Source organism: Rhinolophus sinicus, chromosome 9, assembly GCF_057876585.1.
Source record: "Rhinolophus sinicus isolate RSI-liver-muscle chromosome 9, RSI-T2T, whole genome shotgun sequence".
Taxonomy (NCBI): domain Eukaryota; kingdom Metazoa; phylum Chordata; class Mammalia; order Chiroptera; family Rhinolophidae; genus Rhinolophus; species Rhinolophus sinicus.
Genome location: NC_142509.1, coordinates 26061873 through 26081536, shown reverse-complemented (window position 1 = coordinate 26081536; position 19664 = coordinate 26061873). Strand labels below are relative to the sequence as shown.

The 19664-nt window shown below is 49.9% G+C and overlaps 1 protein-coding gene across 6 annotated transcripts in view; it reads right to left on the bottom strand.

Annotated features, from left to right (window-relative positions):
- WSCD2 (WSC domain sialate O sulfotransferase 2) overlaps positions 1-19664 on the bottom strand; it is a 102430-nt gene that overhangs the window by 21845 nt on the left and 60921 nt on the right. For all 6 annotated transcript variants that reach the window (XM_074321636.2, XM_019757473.3, XM_074321634.2 and 3 more), the window contains 4 exons: positions 16854-16968; positions 12673-12857; positions 3361-3482; positions 1165-1339 (listed from right to left, as the gene is read on the bottom strand). In XM_074321636.2, the coding sequence (XP_074177737.2) occupies positions 1165-1339; positions 3361-3482; positions 12673-12857; positions 16854-16968 (597 nt within the window). The remainder of the gene's footprint in view (positions 1-1164; positions 1340-3360; positions 3483-12672; positions 12858-16853; positions 16969-19664) is intronic.

The following is a 19664-nucleotide window of genomic DNA, read 5'->3' as shown; positions in this document are numbered from 1 at the left end:
CCCCATGGTGGTTGTTGGCTCTCCAGCCTTCAGAGGGTATGGGGGGTGTTCTTTACACTGTGGGCAGAGGTTTCTAGCAGGGGCTTTGGAGTCAGAGAACTGAAAGCAAATCACTCTCGTAGGTGTGTAATTGTGGGCAGTTCCCGACCTCGCTGAGTCTTGCTTCCCCCATCTATAAGACGGGGATGATATTGCCCCAATCATAGGCTTACTGTGGGCTTCACACCAGTAAATGAGGTGAGGCTTGGCATAAGACTAGTACATAGTTGGTGGTCGGTATATTCACATATTGGGTAATCCTTCCAGGGACACTTTGGGCTGAGTGTCCCAGCAGGGCCCCTCTCAAATGCCACCCGCTTCCTGCAATGCCTCCCTCGGGAGAAAAGATTTTCATCTAGAAACTTTATAAACAGAATGACCTCAGGCAAGTCCCTTAAGTGTCTGAGCCTCAGGACCCCCACCTGTAAAGTCAGCATAATGACTATTACCCCCTCATAGGAGAGCTGAGGGTTTCAGGGAGAAAATGCAAACAAAGGACTCCACGTCCAAGGAGTCTGGCCCAAAGAAAGTCCTTGAGAAACCCCAAGTGCCACCGCCACCGCTACCAGCACCATCATCTTTATCATGGTCTGGTGCCCCAAGAGCCGGAAGAGGACACAAACAGTGAATATGGGTTCCACTAGCAAGAGAAGGACAGAAATGATGACTGAGATGGAAAGAGAAGAAATTATAGATAAACACACAGAATCCTAGAATTGGGAGGGCCCTTGGAGGTCAACAATCTATAGGTGTATTTTACAGATGGAGAAACTGAGGCCCGGAAAGGAGAAGTGACGTGTCCAGGATCATGCAGCGAGTCTGTGTGATCCCAGTCCAGATGTCCTTCCACTCAATGTCACTGTCTCCCTTACAGGAAGAGAGCCACTCAGGGGGTCCTCAGTATGAGGGAGAGAGATGAAGGTCTTTAGAACCCAGACCCATTGTCTGGGGCCCTCTCTCTGTAGCCTACGTAGGATCGCTAAGCCTGGCCAACTTCACCAGCCCTGCCCTCTGCCCTCTACCCTGCATGCCATGGGCGGTATGGAATGGACTGACTGGGGCACCTCTGGGAGAGTGGCCCCTGGGAGAACATCTGGGCATCTGCCCGGGGAAGGCCTGGCTTACCTTGGACCTGCGTCTGGTACACGATGAAGTAACTGGGGGTCCCGCAGCTCTCAAACTCTTCTGCGCTGCACTTCTGGGCACAGAGCTGTTCATCTTCTCTCTCGTGGAGGGGGAATCGCGTGGTGGGGAACCCACAGTGGCAGGCGGTGCCTGCAAGGGCTGCCAGCGGGTATTCCTGTGGATGGAGTGGGAGACGAAGAAGAGTCACTAAATCCCTGGGCTCCCCAGACTCTCCATCACTCTCTCCAACTTGAGGATCCCCAAACAGTGAACCCTACTCTTATGATTTTGCCCCATCTGTGTATCTCCTGCACTATTATACAGAGGGTGCGAAAGAAAATGTATACACATGTTTAGAAAGGAAAACTGTATTAAAATTGTAATACTCAATATATACCGATAACAAAAGATGAAAACAGGTCACGTTTGACTTCTACAATGACAATCAGTGTCCAGACACTTCTGATTACGGCGAACTACTGCTTGAGGCACGTTGACCAAAGTGTCCACTTGTATACATTTTTTTGGCACCCCCGGTATATTTTCCAGCTTTATTGAGGTATAATTGACAAATAAAAATTGTGCATATTTGAGGTGTACAACTTGATGTCTTGATATACGAGTATGTATACACTGTGACCAAATACCACAATCAAGCTAATTAATATACCCATCGCCTTACATAGCCACCATTTTCTTTTCGTTTTGCTATACCATTATTTATTGATTTGTTTCCTTTAACTCGCCTTTTGGGACTTAAGTTTCAAAGGAAACGTTATATCACCCCCACAAGTAGTACTTATGGACAAGTAACACTTCCATAGGTTTGCATACTGGAAACGCAAATACTATAGAAACCAAACAATGTAATTACATTCTAACTAAGGCACTCTGCCTGCCAAGACTCTGAGCCCCGTGGTAGGCTCCATTTTTCCTGCAAAACGGTGATTAGTTGAGGGTAGAGAGGTGTTAAACACAATTTAGCACTGAGATGAAGCTTTCCCCTAGAGGACTTGAAAGAAAACTGAAAAAGAAATGCCTTTCTCACGGTGTGTAACCCACCACAGTCAATGCCCCCTGGTCTGACATTTAGACGAAGCCCCCGCTTTGGGAAAAGCCGTCTGAGTCTGTTCTTTTAAGCCAAGGAGGATACTGGGACCTACATGCCTCCACAGTCTTTGTTGGGAGAGCAGCTTCTAATTACTTTATTTGTTCCATGGAACAGCTAAGTGGGAGCAGGATGGACCTGGGATTTCAGGGCAGTGGACTATGTTTTATCCAATTGGCTTCTATTCCAGACCCAGAGCCCTGAATTCTCCCCCAGGCTGGATTGGGGAGAATCTGGTAACAAACAAGGTCACACCTACATGGCTGGATCCAGCGGCCTTCGCCAGAGTAGGTTTGATTTCTTTCTTAAGAGGTATTACCGTGTTTCCCTGAAAAGACGTAGCCGGACAATCAGCTCTAATGCGTCTTTTGGAGCAAAAATGAACATAAGACCTGGTATTATATTACATTATATTATATTACATTACATTATATAAGACCCAGTCTTATATTATAGTAAAATAAGACCGGGTCTTATATTAATTTTTGCTCCAAAAGACGCATTAGAGCTGATTGTCTGGCTCGGCCTTATTTTCGGGGAAACATGGTAGCTCTGTCCTGAGTACTGGGGGGTTGGCATAGAATGCTTAAGGCACAGTCCTTTGTTTTGTGGAGTTCACTGTCTGGCCAGGGAAGAAAGATACACACAGTCAGCCATCAAGGATCTCGGGTTGAGAAAGGACCCACAGATCATCCAGTCTAACTGCTATCCAATGCCCAAAGTTCTGGACACCACGCCTGCCTCAGCTTGCACACCTCCAATGACAGGGAACTCACTCCGTTCCAAGGTGGAACTGTCCTTGCCTTTATTTGGCAATCTTCTATTCATCTTTTAGCCCCAGTTCACAGGTCACCTTCATTCCTGAGCATTCCTCACTACTGGAACAAACACACTTCCTCAGAGGGAGAGAACTCGACCCTGTGTAACTCCTATGCCTTGGATCCACACCAAACAGGCGTACCCCTCCCCCATGTCATGGATTACAGTAATGACCTCCCTCATCCCCTCTGGGCTGCCGCTTCTCCAGCCAAGCATCCTGTTCCAAACTGCCCCTCCCCGGACTTCCGTGAGTGGGACCCCGGGCTCACCTTCTCTGTGCAGAGGTCCACACACCTGTCCACGGACATGTTCGGCATGGCAGCCGTCATGGGCAAGGCCAGGGAGAGGTTGTCGGGCCTGCGGAAGCAGCCTCGGAAGACCGCACTCCCATCTGGAGAGCCAGAGGGAGAAGGAGTCATCAGATCCAGGCTGAGAGAACCACCTTCCGATGGAAGCACTTTCACACTGAAGCCCAGAGAAGGCAAGAGTCTTGCCCAAGAGCACACAGTGAACCAAAGTGGAGACTAACGGAGCTATGTCCCTCAATATTCGCCTCAATCCTGGCATCTCTGTCAGCCATCCAGGTCACTGAGATGTCCCTGCTGGGCCACATTACCCCTTTCCTGTGTCACCTTCCTATATCCAGTTTCCTCATTCCCAACAGTGGCAACTCCCCATGCTGGGCGATGAGAGACGCCACGGAGGGTTTTCATGATCTCATCAGGAGAGGGCCGAGCATGTGGGGATTGTGCGGATGGAGGTAGGCAAAGGGCCCAGGGCTGTCCTGCCCTTCCTCCCATCATCCTGGGCTTTGGGGGAAAACTCGGCCCCAGGAGTCTCTGCCCACCCCACACTGAGCACCTTCAGGCTAAAAGGGACCGATGTGCGGGAGGGACTCCTTTTACGATCATCTAATTTGGAAACATCCCGATTGTTGACGCTAAAGAGACAAAGGAGACTTCCAGCCAAGACGTGGGTGGGCCTTGCCCAATCAGTTGAAGGTCTTCAGGGCAAAACTGAGGCTTCCCAGAGAAGGAATTCTGCCACAAGACCACAGCATAAACTCCTGCCTGCATTTCCAGCCTGTTGGTCTGCCCTAGAGATTTCAGACTTATCAGCTGTGTGAGCAAATTCCTTACATAAATATACCTCTTTTATCTGTCGATCTATCACTCTATCTATCTATCTAATTTACTGATTCTGTTTCTCTGGAAAACTCTCGATTGACAGAGTAGAATTATCAACTATTTTGGATGGAATTTCTATTTCCATCATTTTTGTAAAGCTTTTCTAGCTTTTTCTGGAGTGAATATGTAGTTTTTTAATGTAATGAAGACACATTTTTTTTAAAAAGTGGCTCCTGTCACATCTATGGAAAGGCTCTTAAGGCTCATTTAAAATTGGGTTCAGTTGTTCTCAAATGTGAGTTGCACATACCTTTCAAGAGGCACGGCTTTCACAGAAAACAAAGGATGCTGTTGGCACCGCATAAATCAAAACCAGGAGCACTAAATAGGTACATTTATTGAGTACTACGTGTGATCAGCTCTGCTGAGAACGCTACAAACATCATCTCATTGACCTTGAAAACTCCCCAAGGTCTGTAGTCAACTCTCATTTCACAGATGAGAGAAGCAGAGCTTAGAGAGGGGTGGTTACGTGACAAACCTGAGGGCTCACCGTTAGCAAAAAAACGTACTGAGGATTATCTCAGGGAAAAAAAAAAAAGGTTAACCTTTGGGAAAAAGGAGGGGGGGAGAGCGAAGGGAGTTTAAAAATGACAATTTTACATTTCAGCTGTCAAAAGCGTCATCGTGATTACTTCTACCACCTGGTACCCAGTAGCCTGCAGTTGTTCATTCTGCGGAGGCCAATCTAGCAAACTAAGAAGACATCTGGAGTTTGGGTAAACGGCTAATTTCCAGAACACGCTGCAGGCTTGCACACACCCAGTGCTCTCTTTCCCCACTGTCCCCATCTCTGGCTCCAGCCTGGTGAGGGAGGCAGTGGCAACGTTGGTGGTGGTTGGGGGTGGTTAGGAGGTTGCTGACTTGCTGTGGGGTCCTTCAGGCCTCAGTTTCCCCACATATAAATGGCGAGGAGCGGGACTTAGACTATGCAGTGATTCTCTTCTGTACAGAACAGCCCTTGACCCCCCAAATGAGGAACTGACACACTCCAAATGCCACCAGTGCCACCAGCCTCCTGTCCCGTGGCCGGGGGTGCTCAGAGGGAAGCCCTGTAAGTTTATCGGCCACCCCGAAGAAGATGCAATGATGCCCACGGAAGGTGCCATACAAGGTGAGGGCAGGGAGGGGATCACGCATTTGAGCTAAAGATTCCCAGCAGTGAGGGGGGAGGCCTGAAACAGTGTGGGCGAACCTTTACTTCATCAGAAAACTCAGCTGGATGCCAGCTCTGGTTACAGTGATGAGATGCTGGCTTTGCTCTCAGAAGACCAGCAGCCAGGAGCTCTGGTCCTGCCTTTGCTTCTCCTTCCTGGAATGCAGTGTCTACACCTGGCACACAGGCAGCTCTCCTCCCCCTTTGGCCCCTTTGATCTTGGGCAAGTTTCCTCTCCTTTGCGAACCTTCGTGTTCTCATCTCTAAAATGAAGGCATGAATATTAGGTGGATCATTCAGAGACGGACAGGGATGGGCCTTGTGAGCTGTGAGTACAGCGGGAGGGGCAGCAAAGGTCTGCGGATCTGTCTCCTTGCCGGCTGTCTTCAGACTTCAATGGAAAGGAAGGGAAGGAGGAAGTTGAGTCCCTACCCTGGCATCTCCTCATAGGACTTTTCTCCTGCTTTCCTGGACGTCAGGAGGCCAGGCTGCAAGGGTGGGAAGAGGAAGTTAGACTCTGTAAGCTCGCTCTGCTGAGGTTGGTCTTCCTGTGACATTTAAGCATCTGCTAATGAGTCCCTGACCCTCTGAGTTGAGAGAGGAGGACGGAGGGAGCTGAGTGCCCTGAATACCAAATAAGGTGAGGTTTTTCTGAGGCCTTAGAGGGCCAGACAGCAATCAGGAACTACTGTTATGAATCTCTCTTTGGTCCAGGTGTATGCTGGGGGTGGGGTTGGGGAAGGGAACAGGTTTGGGAAGTTGGTTCCAGGAGCAGTTGACCTGCTGGATGTGGGGTCTTCCTATAGCCCTGCCTTTTCTGCTTTGCAGGGAAACCAGAAGGTCTCCGAGGACTCCCAGGGATCTGGGGAGAGCTCTGAAGGCCATTTCTTTTGGCAGGTTGATCTCCATTGTGGCTTGGTGATCAAGACACTGAGAATATACATGGTGGCCCAGATACTTCATCTTTCTACCCTCATTTTCTCCATCTGTAAAATGGGCCACCTGGTTCTCCCCATCAGTGGTTAGAGGCGCTCTCATCTCTTATGTCTGAAAGTGAAAGAGAAGTGGGAGCCTGGATCCCTTGACCTTCCTAAAGAAATAAAGAATTTGAGACTTTCACAGCAGTGGGAGACACCTGCCTGTTTGCAAAAAGCCCAGGTGCCCAGTGGAAAGGGAGTTGGTTTTAAATTCAGATAGATCTGGATCACCCACTGAGTCAGCTGTATGTCCCCGGCAGGTGTCTTCACTTCCTGAGCCTTGGTTTGCTCATCTGTAAATGCGGGTCATTATATCTACCCTGCACAGTTGGGGCGGAAGTTCTTGCGATGACATTTACAGTGCTTGAGACCTAATCAGGACTCAGTCAATGTCTCGTCCTGCTTCTTTCTCCATCATCTGTCCGTGACATGTGAAGGGTGGCTAACTCCTACCACTGTCAGTGCCCCATCAATATGCCCCTGGCACTCAGCATCCCAGCATAGCTGACAGTGACCTATAATAAACACCCAGGACTCCGCCTTAAGGCCCGTGAGGGAGTTCATGTCCCTGGGAGCCACCTTCAGCCAATGATGGGTAAGAGAGCTAAGATAAACACTGCAGCTTCCTGCCCTCCTGTGGGATACCCTCTGAAGTGCGGTCTCCACCTAGGGTTTCCCAGTGGGATTAAGCTTCAGTTGTCCTCTGTAGTGACCTGCTTTGTAACGAACCTTGTATTGGCTTCTTTTCCCTGTCTCACTTCCCCAGTCCCTTCCAGGTGCATCCTGGGGTCACCTCCCAAGCGAACCAAGGTTCACGTCCTTGTCTCTGGGAGAACCCAACTTACAGTATCTCGGGTCTTTGAGTGTTTTGAATCCACAAGGGAAACGCTGCACGGAGTTCAGGGCCACTGTTCTTCACATGCAGAGTCTGAGAATGGTGGTGGCCCCTGGGATTGTGCAGGCCACAGCCCGTGGACAATCGCAGTGACCCTGGGTAGTCTTTCTAATGGCCAACACTTACTAAAGAAGAACAGCAATGGTAGTATCATCAACTGTTTCCTGCACGTCATTAGCGCTAACTATGTTACACACATCGTATATTAATTAACCTCTCCACAGCCTATGAGGGAGACGATACCTATTATCCTGTTTTGCAGGCAGAGACCCTGAGGAGATGTAATAAGATTCAGTCACTTTTCCAGGCCACGCAGTGGGGAGCAGAGTTGGGATTTGACCCCAGTCGTGTTTGACATTGTATCCTAGTTTCCCACCTCTCTGCTAGGCTACAGGAGGCCTGCCCAATTCTAACACGGTTGAGCTCCAGAGACCCCATGCCAGCCACCCGAATTTCCCAGAAACCCTCTCAGGCCCCGCAGTAGGGGGTCCAAGGATCACAAAAGCCCATGCCCCACATTCTGACAATGTCAGTTCTCCATGGCCAGGCCAGCTGAGGTGGTGCATGACCTCAGCAGCTTGGGGTTTTTATCAGCAAGAGGCGAGCAGAGAAACCGTTCATCAACTCTCTTTGCTGGGGGCAGATGAAGAATAGCTCAGAATAAGCCACAAGTAATCTCTGAAGTTCTATCATCTCTTTATTCTGGGGCTTCACAAAAAGGAAGTAAGTGGCATCGGGCCTCAGCTTAAAGGCAGGTGTGGAAGAGTTCTCCTTGGTTTGAAAGAGCCCCCCCCAACCATCCCCCCCGGTAATTAGGCCAAGCTCCACTGCATTCAAGATGCCAGTGAGGAAGAAAGGCAGTGAGCTGGAAGCTGTTAACAGCTACCTATAATCAGAGAGACTGAATTACACAAAGAGCTTAACTCTCTGAAGAGAATTCAAACCAGCCATTTTTAGGCGTCACCAAAGCCTCCTGTGGACTGGTGGAAATTCAGGCGGCTTGAATTAGGTGCTTCTCAGAATGAATTGAAGAGTTTTCATCTTAGGAAGAAGGGGGCATCACAGCTACTCTGTAACCGGCACTGTGCTAAGTGCTGTCTCGATTTTATCTCACTGGGAGGCCACAGCCATGTTTAAAGGTTAGAATTGTCCCCATTTTACAGATGAGGCACTTGAGGCTCAGAGAGAATATGCAGCTTGGTCAAAGGCAACACAGCAAGTAAGTGAGAGAGCTGACATAGAAACAATGTCTGCCTGATTTCAAAACCCACATTGTTCCCACACCCTTCCTGGATTTTCTTAGGGGAGAAGAGCAAACCAATTCTCCCCCATCATCATGGAGGAGAAAAAAAAACTTCTAGCTATCATCTTCTTGGTTCTACACAGCATAATTCATGAAGGTCCGTATGAATTATAAAATTCAGCAGTCCCAGACATATATCAAGGGCAAGGAGAGGCCTCCAGGCCTGGCAAAGAAAGAGCTAGAAATGGTCTATCCATCAAAATGTGACTTTCCATGATCATCTGAGGGTCCCCTCAGCAGAAGGGGTTACAATGGAGTATCGGTGAGCTTAAAGAACAAGCACTGAACAAAATTTCCGTCCTAACATTCGAAGACAATAAAAAAAAGTGTGAGAACTAACAATGGTACACAAACACTACGTGAATTGTGAACCATAAATCAAGGATCTATGTTTTTCAGTGATAGTGTAAGCTTCATAATACTTTCACCAAGATAGAAAAGAAACACGAGGATAAAGCGTTGGGCCCTGGGAGAGACTGGTCTGCAGTCCTGGGGCTTTCGGCAGCGCCAAAGGCCGGTCAGCACCATGGACAGCCACCCACGGGACCGGTTTGTAGACGTGGCTTTAATGAACCTTGCAACACAAATCTTGTAAGAATCTTTCAGGCAAACGACATATCTTGCAACACCCTATAAAGCTATAATGCTCTCAAATCACTGGCAGGTCTCTGCCCCTGGGAGGAGAGCTACACTTGCCGACACATTTAACGAACTGCTGTGAAAAATGTAATCCAACCAAGAAGGAAGTCCGTGTCTCGGTTCTTTTGTAAGAAGGGCAATGAGTCCATGTGCCTGAGAGTCCGTGTCAAGGCAGAATAGCAGGGTGCCTGCAGACAGCTGCACTGCCAACGTTTTTAACGCTCTCGCTACTGTAGGGGCATTTCAGCACCTCAGAAACACGTAGGCTGGCTCCCTACACAAGGTGGATGCCCCCCACCCCACCCCCCGAGTGATGCTTGGGAGGTAACAAACCTCCTTTGAATCTTCAGTCTTTAAGAGTTCTGTGCCACTGCTCAGGGAAGCACAATTAGGCAGTGTTAATACCAACTGATGACGCTTCAAACGGAACCTGGTTTCCATCCCACCTGCATCCTGGAGGGCTTGCTCACTTCTCTGCCTGGTGGAATACAGGCGAGTGTCATGTGCCAGTGACTTGGAAGCCTCCTTTTTGGATTTATTTGTGTGTAAATCAGATCCCAGGAATGGGAAGCCAGGGATGCCACTGAGTCAGAGCAAAAACATTGGACATTCTGTATTGTGTAGTCAGGAAACAAGGCAGAGGAGAGACCAGGGGTCAGGGAAGGAAGGAGGTAAGCTGGAGCCAAGGAGTTGCCCCAGAAGGGAGAGGACGGGGTCCTGAATCCAGTGCAAGCGTGTCTATCGCACTGTAGTGAGTGAAACCAGGAGTCGGACACCTGGGTTCCAGGCCATGCTCGGTCCCTAAGAGGTACCGTGGCCTTGGAAGAATCATGCCTGCCCGTCATTTCCTGAAATTACATCCAGGCTTTGGCACACACTATTTCCTTTGCCAAGATCTCTCTCCCACTGCTTAGTGACTTGTCTTGCATCTGGACAGCCTCCGCTTCTACACCAGGCAACATCTTATGCATCTTTCAAGCCCCAGTCCAACAGCCTTCCCCAGGAGGCTCAATTTAGCCACTTCTGCTCTCTGGGCCTCAGTTTTTAAAACTGTAAAATGGAACATCCGCAAGGAAAGTGCTTCCAACACGACATTCAACGTATGACCTTTGCTGACCCTGGGCTTTTGCTCATGGCTGGACTACATGGCTCTCCCTTTCACCTAGAAATCTCCTTAGAGTAACATTCAGCTCAGTGTTGCTCCCTTGGCTCCTGCAGACAGAGACCCCACGACCCCCGTACATACTCCCCAGGCTTGAACAGATCCCACAGGTCCTGGGTCTGTCTGTCCACTAGACACTGCAGGGGCCACTCACTAGCAATCACCCAGCCCTCCCAATGCTACAAGGGCAACACATACCCTATCGTAACAGGGCAAGGGCTCTTGTATGTTGGGAGATATATTTCAGCTGATTGAAAAATCTCTGATGGTCCATGAGAGTATTATTATAATAGATGATCTGAAGTGTGTGTGTGTGTGTGTGTGTGTGTGTGTGTGTGTGTGTGTGTCAGAAAGCGGGGAGGGGGAGGAGGGATGGGGGAGGCGGGAAGGAGAGAGAGAGAGAGAGAGAGGAGAGAGAGAGAGAGAGAGAGAGAGAGAGAGAGAGAGAGAGAGAGAGACCAGATTATCTAGCCAATCTGAACATTAACCAAAAGGGAGCCTGGCTAATATCTGGCTAATGACACACACAGCTCAATTCTTATCTCACTCATCCTCATCCACTAGAATGTTTTAGTGGCAGCAGCTTTCCCTCAAAATACCCTGACTCTAAAGCCATCTCTTCACATGGTAAAAGTCACCATCAAAATAACATAAATATTGGCATAAAGGGATCGGTGATGAGGATGATAAATCTGCCATCAAATTAAAACCTCATTACACTAACAGCCAAACCAGGAACCCTCTGTGTGAACATTCTCCAGCCTGGATTTCACACGCCACCTCTGTCCTCTGCCAGCGAGGCCTTCAGATCCATCGGGAGGAGGATGGGGCATCCATTTGCAGGCATCAGCCCCTTCGCAAACTGGCAACACTCTCAACCCTTGTTGCAGAGCAAAGCTTGAACGGGGCTTCAAAAATATGGCATTTGCCAAACAGAACACATTAGTAAGCAAACCAATGGTGAATTTTTATAAACAATGACATCCACATGTCATGAATGAGGTCTCTCTCTACATGCAGACGGAATTAGGTTCTGCCAAATCCACCTGTGTGGACAGGCTTACTTTCCAGGGGGGCCTTACTAGTGTCAATGAGGTCTAAGGGCTTCTTATTCAAAGTGTGACCCCTGGACCAGCATCACCTCAGAAATACAGAATCCCACCCCAACCTGCTGAATCAGAATCTGCATTTTAACAAGATCCCTGTAGGGTTCACTGGCACATTCAAGTTTGGGAAGTGCTGGCCCCAGGGTGAGAGATGCAGTTGCCAGACTCCTGTTGCTGCCTCTGGCTTGCACCGAAGGGTACCCAGGCGGAACCTCAGCCCTCCACCTTTGGGCAAAGCCGTTAGCTCTTTATGTAGGTCAGAAGGTCACCTTTGATTAGACTGTGTGGCCGTGGGCAGGCTTACTTAAATTTGTTAAGCCTCAGTTTCCCCACTAATATGGGGATAATTCCCAACGGTAATATCCCCGCCTGAAAAAGTTGTAGGGAAAGTAAATGAGATCAGGCCTTCAGTGGGCTTAGCGCACAGCAGATTTGTGATAATCAGATATTAACTGCTATTAAACCCCCAGAGAGGGGACAAAGGGACAGTGTCCACAGAAGAGGGCCAGCTTCTGGCCTTTCCTATTCATCCCCCTTCCTCCCTTAGTTTGGAAACTAGAGAATTTTTTCAACAAGATTGAAGCACTGACAAGTGAGGGATAAATTCCGTCTATAGGAACATTAAAGACATAGGTGCTGGAATTGGTTTAAATCCTCTGTTGTTTATGTGGCATTGGGCCTCAGTTTCCTCATCTGTGAAATGGGAGTAGGTGAATAACAGTGCCTATTTCGAGGGTCAGTGTTGAGCATTCAATGGACAATTCCACATAAGGCACTTGGAAAAGGATGCACTGTTTGCTGTTGTCATTGTCATCCTGTTAGAGACAGTCTGCTTTCAGAAAGGACAGGCTGAGCTCAGGCTTTAGCTTCGCTTGTTAAGGAAGAAGATGGGTACAAATGAGAGCTTTAGGTGGTCCAGGAGGCAGCTGAGAAGGGGAGAAAAGAGGGCGTATGGAAACATTCCAAGTGGCTGGAGCCGAGGGCCCTGCACGGGGTGCAGTGGGAGGCGAAGCTGGGGCAGGATCGTGGAAGGCAGCCAAGGGCTTGGGAGTGATGGGGGAGCCATGCAAGGTGCAGGGCAGGCGTGCAGGTAGGGGAGGGCATGACCGCTGGCCAAGGGAGGAGCCGCGGGGAGGGCAGGGGCCAACTCACGTACACCTGCGGGCCGACTCCTGCGCCAGCTGCAGCCGGTAGACGGAGAGGCGGTTGGCACCACCGCACAGGCTGCCCCTCTCGCCCTTGCACTCCATGTCGCACTCTGCTTCGCTCACGTTTGTCGCCTGGATCTTGTGGCCGCAGTAGCACTCAGCGCCGAACTCCAGCCCGGCGTACAGGTAACCCCTGGGGGAGGCTGGTGTCAGGCCAGGGCAGCTGCCACCATAGAGACCCCTGGGACAGGGAGACTCACGCAGCGTGGAGACCTGAGGGTGGGAGGGGTCTGGGGACCAGGACCACCAGGGACCACCCACCTGCTTTCATCCCTGCCTGACGTCTTACACCCTCGTACACCTATCCATATGTCATGCACGGTGTCATACGGGGTCTCTTCTGGGGTCTCTAGTCCCGCTCCCCGCATAAGAACGCAGGACATGGTGAGGCCAAAAAGGAACACCCACAGAGCCATAGATAGATAGTCACTATATTCTCGCTGGAGGCTGGGTTGGAGACACAGAAAGCAGGAGTCACACGATCTGCAACCCGCTGTCCGCTTCTCTGCCAACCAACCTCACTTGCTGGCTGCAATCCGCCGTACTAACTACAATCCGTGCTTGCTAGCTCAGCCACCATCTTCTTGCTAGCCCCCCATTTTCTGCTAGCGTAGCCATGGCAGTTATATTAGTGGCCAATGGCTCACTGGTTACAGCTGATGGCCAACTAGTCACAGTTGATGGCCATTTACCACCTAAGCCAGCACCTTTCCACGTGAGGCCGAGAGCCTGGAAACTGCTCTCCTGGCTCTGTCCCCACACCATATTTAGACACACCATGTCCATATTGACCCCCATCTGTATACAACTTCCGTACATGGCACACTTCACACACACACACACCCCTCACATCCTGTGGTACCCCCACCCCACCCCACCCCACCCCACCCCACCGTCTTGCTCCTCCCTGTCTAGAGCCATGAGCCAAATATCTCCCCAGAATCCAGCCCTTTATTCCAGGAAGCATCCTCGAGAATGCCACTATGTGTCCCTTGAGAGAAGCTGGAGCAAGAGGCAGAGGCAGGGGCCCTCGTATCCATGGAAGATGGCAAAATCGAGGTCACTTATGCAGCCACGTAAAAACTTCCTCGCCCTAAAACAAAAAAGTCCAGGCACTGCAAAGTTTTCCCTTTCTTATTTTTTCATAGCCGTGGAATCTTTTCCTAAAAAGGCCTCTCAGTGGACACCCTCCTGTAAACAGATGAAAAGGGTGTCGCTTGCTCTGGCTGCAGGGAGTGGGGCGGAGGGAGGGGAGGAGGATAAACCGAGCTCAGCCCTCACACCCGCCGCCTCTGAGACGTTCTCCAGGACCAGGAGGGCTCCTGAGGGAGCAGCAGCGGGACACGGGGCACATGAGGCAGAACCAACGGCGCTGCCAGCTCACACCTTCACTTCTGGGGGCCAGTTGGAGAGACAGACCCACCCAGATTCAGACCTCTGCCCACCCCGGCTACTGACCACACCCTCATGCTGTCAGCTTTGCCAGAAGAACCTCTCAAAAATGAAAACCGATCACAAAAATAAAACCCCCATGTTTTCCCCTGCACTCAGAAAACACCCAGATGGCTTGGATTGGCCTACGAGCCTTCCTGATAGTGGTTCTTTCACCTGGATGGCTGTTAGCATCACCTGGGGAACATATATTTAAATGCCACACCTGGGTCCCATTTCCAGGGGGTTTAGTTTAATGGACTCAGGTGGGACTCAGGTGGGACCTGCAAGAATTTTTAGTTTCCCAGGTGATTCTGTTGTGCAGCTGGGTCTGAAAATCACAACAGCGATGCTCGTCCCTCTTCCCAGGACCCTTAGGGTCCGTATCCCCTGGGAATTTGTTAAAAATGCAAATTCTCGGGCCCCACCCCAAACCTGCGGGATCAGGAACCTGTTCTCCGTGATCTGGGCCCCCTCCCTCCCCCACCTCTCACCTACCTTCCTCTTCATCCTCATCTCCCACCACGCTGTTCCTCCTCTGCCGACTCTGCCACCCCTCCTGGGCTTTCTGCTCCTTCAACAAGCCGAGCTGGGTCCTGCCTCGGGGCCTTTCTCCTCGCTGTCTCTGCCTGGACCCTGACTCTGCTCCTCACCTGGCTGGCTCCTTCCTGCCTTCTGGGTCTGAGCTCAGTGTCCTTCCTACAGAAGCCTTTCTTATCCACCCACCCAATGTCACCCCGCTGCCTGGCACTCTCCCATTGCCCGGTTTTATTTCCTTACAGCTCTTATCACTTTTAAAACGATCCAGTTTATGTCTTCGTTTCTCTTGTAAACGGCCTGTCTCCGGCTCTAGAAGACCGTCTCCAAGTGGGCAGTGACCTTGTGGTCGTGTTCACCTCCCCATCCTGGGACAGGGGGCTTCTGGGGAGGCAGACCCACCCAGGCTGATAGCACCACACCCCCTGGCTACTGGCGTATGATGGGTGTTCCGTAAATATTTAATGAATGCGTGTAGCGCACTCCCCGATTAATAACCCCTCCCAGTGGTTCCTCATTGCCCTCAAGGCCAATCCAGATGCTTTGGCTGACATTCCGACCCTGTGTCTGTGGACTTCAGCCAGCTCTGCAGCTTCCCCTCTTGATGACTCCCACTGGGCCTTCTGTGCACCCCCAAACTGCCTACCTGAGGACACTGAGTAGTTAGGACGTTTCCAGAGTTCTGGTCTTTGAGCATGCTGTTATTTCTGCCCCCCCCCCCGCCATGATTACCTAGGAAACTCCTATTCATCCTCCAAAACCCAGCTCAAGATTTCACCTTTGCAACTCTTCTTGAGCCCTCCACGTGGAGCCCTTCATTCCTTCCACCTTCACAACCCCCTGCACTTCGTACAGCACTCCCAGCTCAGCACCCATCACTCTTGATATCTCCGTATCCCGGTTTCCCCCTGTGGAATGTGGATCCTATAACATTCCTGCCTCACAGGGGCCCTTGTGGGGGTTAAATAATTAATCTTTGCAAAGTGCTGAGAACAGTGCCTGGCAGAGAGCAAGCACCCAACTAAGTATAAGCTGCTGCTATTCTATTGCCCAAGCCTGTTCATGCCTCTGTCTCCCCAGAGAGCTGGGGCTCCCCCTGAGGGCAGGGCTGTGGCAGACTCATCTCTGTGTCTTCAGCACCTTTCCAGGTCCTGGGCTCAGGACTTCAGTGGTGGATACTCTGGAAGCCGATTATAGAGGGGACAGCATTTCCTAATCAGGGGCAGAGGGAAGAGTGCTTTGGTCACCCACTTGCCCATTTCCACTCCAGCCATGGAGCCAAGGTCCTTCAGAGCTTGTGACCTCTGGAGCCAGACAGATAGAGTCTGAAGGTGAATATATTAGAGGCCTCTTCACAAGTCACATAGGTTAAGGGACCCAGGACACAAGGGAAGGAGAAGGTCAGTGTAGCCACACGGTGCCCCCAGGGCAGTAATGTGGGTGTCCAGGCCTGGATGGCAGGTTCCGTCCCTGCTCGCCAGTCCTTGGGGGCCTCATCCACTCTGGGAAAGTCAGCTCCCTTCCCCAGTGCACATTCGAATCCAAAATACCCTTTTCTTCTTAGGTTAAGCAGCACGATCTATAAGGTGAGTGTTTCTCCCTGGGAGAACAACAAGGGGTTTCTCTGCTGGGAAACAATTAAGTACCCAGGGTACCCAGGCTCCCAGTTCACCTTCCCAGGACGTCTCACAAGCCTCCTGCTCAGACTCATGCTTGCATGCACAAAAACACTCACTGTGCTTTTCCCACACACAAGCAAAATTCTACACCCTCGCCCACGTAGGCACAGACTTCTGCACACACAGCCACCATTATTCAAATATAACTGTGTGATGGCATTAAGCTCACAGATGTAACCAGCTGACCCAGCACACTGTGCATGGCAAATTCACTCCTAGACAGTCTCAACTGTACACTCACAACCCCCATAGACCAACTCCCGAACAATCCTGCTCCTTTACACGCATCGTACACACCACACACACATACACACACACACACACACACACACACACCCATACACCCTAGCATCACCCTTTCCTTGTGGTCACGTGCTCGCTCTCCATCCCATCTTTCCACAGAAAAGGAAGCAACTCTACAGGTAGGAACCTGAGAAGGAAGGGGTCTGACATGAATGGACCCTGGGACATTGGGGCTTTACCGTTCTGCACAGTTGTCCTGGCAACGGAAGACGGTCATCTTTTTGTAGTCGAAAAAGGACACGCCTCGCAGAGCCCGACTCTGGGTGTCATCCAGGTAGCAGCCGATGTACTTGGCTTTGAGGAAAGGAGAAAAGTCAGATTTGGCTGGGGATGAAACTGAAAGGGTTACAGGAGTGGCCACCAGTGTGGCCTCTGGCTATGTGGCCTTGTTGACCTTTTGGTTCCAATTCCTTCCTCTGAGCAGAAAAGCAGAACCAAAAGAGACTGAAAGCCATGTGCATTGGCAAAACTTGCTGCATAAGGGCAGTGGGTAAGGCTGTGGGCCCTGGAGGTCAACAGAGTAGAGAAAGGGACCCTCCTGTGGCCAGGGTGAAGGTCAAAGCCTTGGGCTGTACTGGTGACAACTGGGCTTGCAGGAACCCAAACCAAGGCCAGTCCCTAAGCACGAAGCCAACGAGACTCATATTAAGACAGCTCTGAGGAGTTTGACATTGGACAGCATGTTCTCCTTTCTAGCCTGAAGATACTTATTTTTCTTGGGAGGGACACTGGACTTGGATATCTCTAGGTCTGGGTGTTCATCTTACTTGTGTTACATTCCAGCACTGGCCTAGTGAGTTCAGGCTAGTTGATCTCCCCGAGGCCTAGTTTTCTTCATAGTGGGGATGAAAATACCAATCCAGTGAGGTTAAAATGGAATGCCTTGTGTAAATGCTTTTACCAAAGTGTCTTGCATAGAACAGGCACAAAGTGAAGGGGAGTGGAGTAAGAAACTGGTCATTCACAGGGCTGTGTAAGTACTTTACAGTTTACCTGTCTTGTGAGCCACGGTGAATGCTTCCATCCAAAGGAAAATTTTAAAGTCTGTAAAACAACTATCCTGTTTTAAACCATACACTTCATTTTCTTAAAGTAGTAAACATTCCTGTACTTCATGGTGAATGGTAATTCTCACACATGAAGAAGGCACTTTACAGTTTGTGAGGTCTTCTTAAGATCTATGTTCTTAAAGGTATTATTAATTTGGACAGGCACTTTGCTAAGTGCTTTACACATCGAATCTTTATAAGGATACTACGAGAGAAATATTAATATTGCCATTCTATACAGAAGAGGAAATTGAGGTCCAGAGAGGTTAAGTCACTGGCCCAAGGAAAAACAGCAGCTTGTATGTGTGGGGCCAGGATTGGCCCCAGGCAATCTGATCTATGTTCTGAACTACTGCTTGCTTCTTCTTGGCTCTGGCAATCTTTGCCATGACCCACGTGAAGTGGGAGGCACAGGCATGCTCACGCTCTTTTTTATAGATGATGGAACAGAGGCCCAGAAAGGTGAAAGGATCCACCTGAAACCTGCTGCTAACTGATGGCAGAACAAAGATTTAAATCCAGGTCTGTGGGACCCCCAAACCAGTGCTCTTTCCTCTGCTCCACTTGGAAGTAAATGGAAGTTGGAATGAGGTTCCAGCCAGCCCTTGGAATTAAATGGCCCTCGTAGGGAATGACTGAGGCAAATTCTACATGCCATTTGATCACTTTCCCTGGTGAGGCTGCTGTTTATTAAACTGTGGGCTTCTTCCCCCCCACCCCCACTCGTGGGGCAGAGCAGGGTCTAGCAGAGGATGCGGGCTCATCACATCGTGCCCATCAATGCTGCCCTGCTAAGTGCAGGATTTGTCAGCTCTCCTGGAGATGTACGTCAACAACCTCCATCACCTTGAATTTCTGGCGTAAGACAGAGGTGATTTGGTCAACTAAAAACAGTCCATCTTTAAAAGAAACATCGCCTCCCTGGAGCGGGCACATAAGAGAGTGACAGTTCTGGAGAAGCTCACGTCTTGTCATTATGCTTGTTCAACAACATATGTCCCTCCTGTCACAGATGGAATCCTGCCCTGTGACCTGCGGCATGGATGCCGTTTGCACCTGAGCAGGGAGAGAGGTCATCCATGGGCCTTGTTGCTGAGGGCTTTACACCAGCTTCAGCTCAATAGCTCACTAGAGGACAGAGTGTCCAAGGATGCATTGTAGGATGCAGAAGGAGGAAAAAAAGAGGGACTGGCAGGGAGACACAGAAAGGAGAATGGGAAGGAGGGAGGGAGAGAGGCAGAGGGGAGGGAGAGAGGGAGGAAGGGGGAAAAGGGTTATTTTGACAGCATGAGGTCTTTGTCATCAGACCCACAGATTGTGTGTGTGTGTGTGTGTGTGTATGTGTGTGTGTGTGTGTGAGAGAGAGAGAGAGAGAGAGAGAGAGAGAGAGAGAGAGAGAGAGAGAGAGAAAGGAACAAAGATGGAGAGACAGAAAGAGGAACAAAATTATGTTTATGTTTTGAGCACCAACTTTGTGCTATCAACTTCACTATGGGCCATGCCTAATGTTTTTTAATTCAACCCTAACATACTTCTTATTAACCCATTTTATAGATGAGGAAACTGATCCTAGCGCCTAATCCATCTGTCTGCCTTTGAAGTGAATCTTAGTTTTGGCATGTAGTATATATTCTAACAGGTAACCACTCATGTTACTTCATGTTACTCTTTTCTAAGTGGAATGAGAAGCTATGTAGTCTGCCCAAGTTCCTAAAATGTAAGCTCAGGTCTATCTTCCACCCATTTTACATTTGGGGAGGTTCCACTTCTTTTTGGCCCACGGGCTTCAGGATCATAAAGAGCCACACTGACACCTGATGGGGAGGATGCTCATAGCTTACTGGGCTTGGTAGTTGGATGTACAATGATTTCGCGTCGTCTTGACTTAGGGTGAGGGTTGGTACATTTGGCTATAGGCGCAAAAGTGGACTGTGTTAGATG